Raw genomic sequence first — 9,716 nt, forward strand, 5'->3', positions numbered from 1 at the left:
GTAAGGTGTATTTTATTACCAGTGATCCTAGTGATATAAATGTGTCATTTCCATCATTGGTCTTTGTATGATAATGTTATGATGTGATATTGCATATTATCAAAAAGAGAAGACCTGCAGAACTAATACAGATGGTAATTCAGTTGAAGTTCTAGAGGTTATAATTTTAGAATTAAAATGTCCATTTCTCTCTTTTTTTCCCTTCTTCCTCCCTCTTCCAACAGTAATTGCACCTTTTTAGGATTTGAATTCTGTAGCCAATAATTTTTCTAAACAACACATTTCAGCTTGTCTCATCTTTAAGGACAATGCTTTAACTGTGAACTTCCCTGTATTTATTAATTGGGATCTTAATTCTGTTTTAACACAGTTATTTTAATACATTCTATTTAATTCAACAATGATATGTGATTCTAGATATTCTATTGGAATTGGAGTCCCTGGTTTAAAGAATAATTATTTATCATTTCAGGTTTAATTCCTGGAGGGAAAGTAAAGTTAGTACATAGCTCTACTGTTCAGTTGAATAGCAGGTAAGAATACAGTATTTATCCATTAAATTGTGTATTTATAACTCATTGAGTTAATTTTCCCCTGGAACTGGGCACATTATTGTTATCTAATATATATTGATCAGGATTTTCAGTAGTTCATTATGTTGAAAATATACACTTTTGCCAAAGATGTCCATTCACGTGTTAAAATATGGGAGACCTTCCAGTTTAAATTTTTTACATTCTACCTCTTACTGTGCATAGACAGATGACTGTGGCCCAGTGTTCTAAACAAATATTTAACACTCAGAACCAGCACCACCTTCTAGTTGTTGTTGTCACCAGGATGCAGTATATACTTGCATTGCGTTGGGAGAACAGTTCCTGGTTATTTATATTATCTTTTTCATTTGCATTTCCTCAGCCTTTTCCCAAAAGATATCCTATGCCTGAGGAAGCCTCAGACACTGAATATTAAGTTTCTGCCTTCTAATCCTAATCATTTCATTGTTGGAACAGACATTGTGAGTAACATTCTAAATTTCATTGCATTATTCTCTCCTCTCCTATTACTGTAATGATAAAAGCTGTCTATTTTCTTTCGAATTATATGGGGACTACATATGTCAATATTTACTGTTTGATATTATGAAAAATAGTTTTATTCTAATTAGTACTGATCTTTAAGTGCAGCAGCACTGTGTAAATTGCCATACATAGGTTTTTATTTAATATTAATGCTGATGATACAGATGATTTGTTTTTGTTTTGTTTCTTATATTAACAGGGTGTGGTAAGTCATGGTGCAAGACATGATTTAAGAGTACCTCCAAAGCTGTTCAAACCCCAGCAGGGTGGACCAAGATCAATAAGAGCTAATGCAGTTGATTTCTCCCCTTTTGGAAAGCCAATATTTTTGGTATGGAAGGCTTTTTATTTAACAGTAGTTTAATTTTAAATTATTTGGAGTGGGGAATTTCTAAGAGTTCTAACTCGACACATGTAATAACACTCAATTTACATTCCCAATTCAGAACCCTCTTGAGAAGTGGCAAACAAGTATTGTATATTAGTGATTGAACTCATCATATACTGAGAGATAAAGCATCTGTCTTGCAGAAACAGAGTGACAATCCCAGCACAGCTGGTTATCCTTAGAATGTATTGCCCACTCTCATTAAGACGAGGACCATTGTTAGCTTGTAGGTGTATTATGAACTAGGTAACCTGTTTCTGCACTCTTATCTTATCCCATACCTCAGTCTGAGTTGTTTCCCTTTTGTAGATAGCCTGGACACAATCTTTCTCTTGTGAAAGTTTACTCAACACTAGTTTAAAATGATTACAATAGGATTTTATATCTAGTTATCATGTTAGTTATGTTTGAACTACTCTATAACTGCCCTGATTTATATCACTTCAGTGGGATTGCACAGATTTTAAATCAGGCTGATATTTACCCAACAAACATACACATTCTGTACTGCCTCTGCCCAGAACCAGAACTGATGTTCTTACTCTGTGGGATTTTCCACCTTTGTCTGGGATAAGTTTGATCAGATTCAGACTGTATTATCCAAATCTATAAATATAAAGTAATTTTGGATGAAAGCAAATGCGATATGAAGCCTGCTTTAATTTTAGCTCATTGTGGTACTGGAAGTACTATGTAATCTTGAACCTGTAACTTGTTGGATGGACTTGTGGCTAGTAAAAGCACATACAGAGGTGGGGAGAAAAAGGGATTGGGATATTTAGGGAGATATTAATATTACTTCCATAAAAAAGCAGTTAATCCTTTTTTTTGTAAAAAACATTTTGTGGCATGGACAATTACTATTTCATACCTAACTTTCCTTGTTTGGGAAAGGTTAATGTGGCTGTTGTGGCAAAGCAGCTGGAGTCATTTGACTTCCTTCACACCGTTCAAACCAACATTAGGCTTGTATGTGGTATGAGGACTATGCTGGATTCACCGGTCCTTCTCATAAGAATGGACAAGGATGGACATGCTGATTCTTTTTGATTTGCCAATAACTTTAAATATTGGTGACTTGAGGTTCTCATGGACACTAGCAAGAACAGAGTTATATTTTATGACACCTGTTCCCTCCCTGTTGGAGAAAACCCACAGTGAGAATCATCTACTCTAAGGGCTTTGTCCTCCAGAATACTGCACATTGCTATTCTTTCTCCTCTCTTCTACAATGTGTATGTGAGGAAATGAGGAAGATAGTAGATGGCTTGTCAGAATCAGACCTTAAGGACCCAATTCATACACACCTTCAATAATGAGACAGATATCCCTTTCCTCACTTCCTTCAGATACTTTGTTCTATCCATCAGCATTACCATTGTCTTGTCTAGAATAAGCTTTAGCCAATTTCCTATAATCCAGACAATTAAGGTAGCGAAGGCATCAATCTACTCATGTTTAATTAAAGCAACAGAGTTGAATGTCACCCATATATTTGTGGTAAGACAGCCAGAGAAGACAATGGCCAAGCTCCTATTGATTTCAGTAGTGCAGGATCAAGGCCTTAGGGAGATTTGCAATCTGGGGGTCCATTTGAATCCTTGGCTACTCCTGTGGCTCAGTAGACATAGCCAGGAGAGTTATTTTGTCTGTATCTTGCTATGAGTTTGCAGATTTTTCCTATTGATGTAGATTTCATCCCCGTATGACTTTGTGACATCCAGATTGAGTTATCCTGATCAATATATATTGGATAACAATAATGTGCCCAGTTCCAGGGGAAAATTAACTCAATGAGTTATAAATACACAATTTAATGGATAAATACTGTATTCTTACCTGCTATTCAACTGAACAGTAGAGCTATGTACTAACTTTACTTTCCTCCCAGGAATTAAACCTGAAATGATAAATAATTATTCTTTAAACCAGGGACTCCAATTTCAATAAAATATCAAGAATCACATATCATTGTGGAATTGAATAGAGGTTTTTTTTAAATTGAGACAAAATGAATGAAAATGGAAAGCCTTGAAACCTGAAACCATGCCAAAAATTAAAAATTGGGTAATTCTTGATATCCACACACTGAAGTATTATAGTGACACATAAATCAGATAACTATGTTTTGATTTTAAAGACCAAAGCCAAATACAGTATAGTTGAACAACATAACTGACCTTTTCAACGACAGGATTGTAACTTCAATTGTAATTAGTTTGTTCTTTCCCAGATAAGATTTTTCTTTATGTTGCTGTGCAGGTTGGCTGTTCAGATGGAAGTATTAGATTGCACCAAATGACTTCAGAGCATCCCCTCATACAGTGGAATGACAGCACAAATGGCCAGCCAGTTATTGCCCTCCAGTGGGCTCTCACAAGACCTGCTGTGTTTTTCGCCCTGGATGCATCATCTACTGTTTACATTTGGGATCTACTGGAAAACGACTTGTGTCCTGTAGCCAAACAAATTATCCAATCAGATAAGTAAGTAAATTAAATGACTTTTGCTTTTTCTTGGTGTTGTAAGATGGCAACATTACACTGAATCTGTCTTTTTGTTAAAGGTTGTTTTTTTTTGCTTAACTTTACACCTCCATTAGAGCATGAATTTGTTATTGCTGTCGGTGAGAAACGTGCATTATGCCTGATTTTTGTTTACAGAAACACTTTGTTTACCTGTTCTGGCAGTGTAAAGAAGCCTTACAGTGAGTGACTGTTTATAGTGGAGTGACCACTTCAAGGTCCTTTAACACTGTCAGGGAAGAGTAAAATGGTCTCTGTAAATCACAACAGGGCACAGTGTCATCAATGGGATTTCTCTGCATGGAGCCGCTGCAGCATCAATCTGTTATAAATGGTCAGATTCTGTTCCCATTTAAGTCAACTGGATTACTCATATGCTTAAATGTTTTGCTGACTCAGGGCCAGAACAGTCAGCACCTTACAGGATCAGACCCCAAGAAGACAGGGAAAACATGAAGAGTTGAAGAGAGGGATACTATTAAAATGCATACGTATATACATATTTAATATATATGTAGAAATAAATTATGATTATTTTTCCTGAGTGGGAACAGGAAACTTTTACTTCTCTGCCCTTACTTTTAAATATTACTTTGTACAAAGTAACTCAGCCTGATAAGAATCTGGCTAGGATTGCTGGCTTATGTAAGATTTTGTGGAAAATCAGTATCAAATATAATTTTTAAAAGCTGCTACAATTATTTTAGAAGTGTTGTACAATAATAGCTATTTTACTTGAACTAATGTTTAAATCATGATTAGGCATTTGATCACATAGAGGCAGTGCACCAAGATACAAATTTCCCTTTAAAATATATGTATGTGAATGACTACAGCTGATTGGTCATTTTCTTGTTGCTTGTCATAGTATAATATGTTTCTGTACATTTCTATTTCTGGTATTTTACCTGTTTTTTTGGCAGATAATTCAGTTAATTATAATTTTCTACTAGAAAGTTTTTGAAGTGCCCAGTACATATTGGGGGTTGATAAACAAACAGGTTTCAAGGCTTTCCATTTTCATTCATTTTGTCTCAATTTTAAAAAAAACCTCCTCTTTTGCTTTCAGGGTTATGACTATGGTTGTATTGGGTGAACCGGAAAAAACAAATGGTCTGTTGGGGATCGCATTGGCCAAACAATCTGGAATAATAGACATTCAGTATGTAAAGAAGAGGTGGGCATTACCTCAGTCAGAAGAGTCAGAAAAACTACAGTTGCTCTTGGAACAATCCTTATAAAGCAGAGAAATTGTCTTTTTCTGCATGTACAAATACGGCTGGCTATATTTAGAATTTTTCATTTGATTACTATAATAAAAAGATTTATAATTTAAGAGCTTTTGCCTTTGTATATATATATTGTATATATTTTACAAGAATGTCAATACAGTATTTCAACAGAAGATAGAATATTTTTGTTAATTATAAAAATGACAGAACAAAGCTTGGTAATATTGTACCTGAAGGAAGATAGATCATAGATGTAAATGTATTTTACTGAAAAATATCTATAAATGTTCACAATTCCAGATTGTGAATATATATAGATACTTTTCAGTAAAAAAGTGAAATTATATTCCTATAAAATGTGAGATGCTGCTTCTCAATATTGCACTTTGAAGCAAATGATACCCTATGTGTAAAGTTAAATGTATGCTTTTCTGTAACATAAAAGGCTGTTGCCATGTTCAGGTTACTTTTGGAACTTTCTCAGCCTCTCCACAGCTGTCATTTTTGCATAGGCTAGACCATACCCCGACGTGGAAATACTTGTGTAAAGACCAGAAAACTACACAGGGTTACCTTTGTTGAGTGTCGTCTGCATTCTCTCATTCTGGGTGGAGTTTGTCCTTAGCAGAAGAAATGAGGCATTCTTCCCTCAAACCCTGTGGCACCCCAATATCTACTGTGTTTGCAAGACTATCTACAAGGAGGCCCTATGGCTCTGCACTGATTCTGGGCATCCGTCATCTCTGTTCATACTCCCTGCCAGCATGAGTTTGTCAGGGACTCCTCAAGTGGCACGGAACCTTTGGGTCCCTTGTTATTGATGTTCCCAGCATGCATAGGGCTCTGCAAAGAACTAATTGAGCCCCAGGTTGTATTAACTTGCCTATGGAATATCTGCTGGGACATATGGCCCTCCCCCAACCCTTCCCCTCTCATTCTCACATCCTCCTTATTGGTAGATCCTTACATCTGCTTTGAGCCCTCCAAGAAATCCAGAATGGGGAGACTGCAACCATGGAGACGTGGGGGTTAGACTAGATGACCCTTGTGGGCCCATCTAGTCTTTTGATTCTATGTCCATTTGCACCAATTTAGAATCCTTTACACATCAGTAAATAGGCATAAGTAGGTCTAAGGATGTCTGAGTGTAAAATAATCTGATTTAAACTATCTCATCCATCTCTTCTGACTTTGGCCCTAAGAATTTGCAAAAATAATTGCTAGTCATTAAATAGATCCCTTAGTTAAGAGCCTCACATGCATACGTTTAGGACGTGCTGACCTTATGTTTTCTGGTTTTTCCAAACTTTGCAAATAATCTGCTTATTCCATTTACCAAAAATCCAAATGTTCTTTGGACTAATGGAATATTTAAGGTTTTTCATCATAAACTAAATGATATTTACCTGTTTATTGCTACATTTAAATAATTCTAAAATAATTATCAAATTCTCTATATTGAGAATTGTCTTTAATAATTGTTTTTATTGCGCTATTCTAATTTTGGGTTGGAGTTGTTGAACCTTTGGGGTGAGACTCGCTGTGGAAACCTTGAACACAGAAGTAATATATTTAGAAAAGTTATAAGCTACTAAAAAAATGAGGTTCGGATGGAAATTGTACCTCACTGTTGCTCAAGAGCCGATTGTCCCTCCTTTCAAAATAATAGTAACACCTGGTCCTTATATAATGTTTTTCATCAGTAGATCCCAAAGCACTTAACAATATTTAATGTATTATCCTCACAACTGTGAAGTAGGGAAGTGCTTTTATCTCCATTTTTTACAGATGAAGAACTGAGGCACAGAGAGGCAAAGTGACTTGCCCACGGTCATGCAGGATAGCTGTGGCAGAGCAGAGAATTGAACGCTGGTCTCTCAAGTCCTAAGCTAATGCCCTAACCACTATATCCTTCCTCTCTAATAGTAAGAATCCTGTACATATTTTTAATGTCTCCTCCTAACAGAGGCTGAAATAGTTTCTAGGTTCTAACTCACTTTTTACAGTTCACAAGAGGGGAAAAAAAGTATTTACAGTGTCTTGTCACTTTAAATGACTAAACTCAAACTGGCCACATGGTGGTGCCAAACCCTTAGCAGTAAAAATGGGTATAAGTGATACACAGTGGTATGAGAACAGATATGTTTCTAGGCATCTAGATTTAATTAAACTTTTCACTTCCCTTGAAAAGAGTAGCTGGAACCCAGAAAGACTGAAGAAATGCTGGAGTGCTACACTCATTAGAGAAATCATTGACACTGTGGTTCCCTGGTCAGTCATCTATTCTCACCTGTCCTTGTATGTTCTCATTTCCCACCATGGGGAAATTGGAAAGCACAAGGTTTTCTACTGTGCTGACCCATCCCTGGATTTCTCTCTACCATTTGAAAACAAAATGGCATTAACTATGTAAGTGTTTCTGACAAAAAGGAGGCACAATGATATTCCTGATAACTGTGAGTACAGACAGTGATGAGGATCAAGAACTAGTTTCTTTGCACTCTGTTTGGATAGGGCCTTCTTGTCAACTTACCTGTCATGGTTGAAGCATGCAGTCCCACCTGTGGCACTTTGAACGTTCTGAGATTTTTTGGAAGCAATCTTGTGAGTCTGAGAAATGCTGCAAAATCCTGAGTTTCGGCCAAAACTCTGATGTTGGACAGATAGCTCTGAAAATCAGTGACTGAAATCTTTTAACATTACCTTTCTCTAGTTTCAGGAATCAGGAGAAAGAACAAATGGTAGGTGCTCCTTGTGTTGAGGTAGGAAACCATGACTGTCGAGTTGCAAGGCAAAAGAAATCACCTAAGGCCAAAAATTTCAAATGTAGGTGCCTAAATTCATATTTAAGCACCTAACTAGAAACACCCTTAATTGTAAAGGTGTTGAGCACTGTAATCCCTGAGTAACTTCTCATTGCAGTCATACACCTTAGACCCCCCCAGCCACTGCAAAATTACCACATTTAATCTTACTTGTGAAAAAATTGCTGTGGCTCAACAGTATTGGATGATTATTTTTCCCCATGTATGAATAGAATAATACATGTTAGGAAACTGGGTATTAAGGCTTGTAGATAACAATGCTCCCAACCATTGTTGTTAACACGAAGCAAGAACAAAAATGTTTCACCATCATATTTCACAAATGTCCTTACTCTGTGTTGTTTAAAACCCTATTCTGGTCATATCGCTCCTTATTTCTATTGTGGTAGTGCCCAAGCCCAAGCAGGGGCACAAGGTTCTGTACAAATGTTGCAGAACATGATCCCTGCCACAAACAGTTTACATTCTAAGGCCATGATCCTGCACCAGTGAAATCACTGGGAGTTCAGCCATTGGCTTCAGTGGCAGCAGGGGCAGCCCTTATTGTAAGATAAAAAGTGAATGTGAGGGCTAAGGGTAACAGTGACAAAATCCTGTCATGATATATGCCAGCTATGTCACAACTTGATTATTCTGAAAAATAAAACAATCAGCAATCTCCACTGGCCCTCTACTTAGTCATTATCAGTTGATGACTCCCAGTAAACATAACAGTGGAACAAGGTCTTGAGAAGGGATACGAACAAGAAGAGCATGAAGTAGCTTGATGGTTTAGTTCAGTGAGGGTGTTCCATGCATAAGAACCTGCCATGCTATAGCAAACCAAAGGTCCATCTAATCCACCATCATGCTTCCAATGATTGGCAAAGGAGTTTTGTCATTGGCATCAGTGGAGCCTCACCCAGGATGTTTTAGAGGAAAGCAACAGTGCAGCTGGCCAACGGAATGCTGTATCTTGAGGGAAAGACTCCTTACCTCTTTCATTCTTTAATCAGATATTTCATGTCTCTTCTTATTTTTACTTGCTCCTTTAGCAGATCTTGTGTACATATGTTCTTTACTCAAAAGCTAAAAATTGCTGTTATGCAACCTTTAAAACAGCCCAAGATGTACTTATTATATGTATGTTGTTAATTTCATACTTGGGCAATTTTGTATATTATTTTATGTACGATTAATATCCTCTGTGATTAAAATAAATAAATTGCTTCATCCTTACTTAATAGAAAACTATCATTTAAAAATGGTATCAAAGTCTGAACGCTATTCATCCATGTAAAACTTGCATAAAATGTCACGTTCTGCTTTCAAACCAGCAACTCCCAGCCAGCAGGGCTTGAAAATAAAAATATGCTAAATTGCCACTGATAGAGTCAGAATTTAAATTTTTGGACAGGGCCTCTGCTTTTATTTTTCTCTCTGAGAACATACTTGAAAGGCTTTCTGCATAACATAAACATTGATGATATTTCTACTGTATTATCTCATCCTAGAGATGGGAAACTGCAAGGGAGTTTTCAGAAGCTGGGTATGATGATATGAGGAAGAATAGCTCTGAAATCCTTCCAGATCTGTGGATGCTTCATGGCAGGTTTCTGAAAAATAGTTTGGAAACAATTTTATCAGTTTGTCATACTGTTTTTGGAGAAAGGATTGGGAGAACA

At 36.6% G+C, this 9,716-nt stretch overlaps 1 protein-coding gene across 4 annotated transcripts in view; it reads left to right on the plus strand.

Annotated features, from left to right (window-relative positions):
- DYNC2I1 (dynein 2 intermediate chain 1) overlaps positions 1-5,693 on the plus strand; it is a 62,560-nt gene extending 56,867 nt beyond the window's left edge. For all 4 annotated transcript variants that reach the window (XM_032806338.2, XM_032806334.2, XM_032806335.2 and 1 more), the window contains 5 exons: positions 473-533; positions 919-1,018; positions 1,282-1,413; positions 3,733-3,956; positions 5,065-5,693. In XM_032806338.2, the coding sequence (XP_032662229.1) occupies positions 473-533; positions 919-1,018; positions 1,282-1,413; positions 3,733-3,956; positions 5,065-5,236 (689 nt within the window). In that variant the 3' untranslated portion in view covers positions 5,237-5,693. The remainder of the gene's footprint in view (positions 1-472; positions 534-918; positions 1,019-1,281; positions 1,414-3,732; positions 3,957-5,064) is intronic.
- Positions 5,694-9,716: the final 4,023 nt, after the last annotated feature.

The sequence above is a fragment of the Chelonoidis abingdonii genome, chromosome 2 (assembly GCF_003597395.2).
Source record: "Chelonoidis abingdonii isolate Lonesome George chromosome 2, CheloAbing_2.0, whole genome shotgun sequence".
NCBI lineage: Eukaryota > Metazoa > Chordata > Testudines > Testudinidae > Chelonoidis > Chelonoidis abingdonii.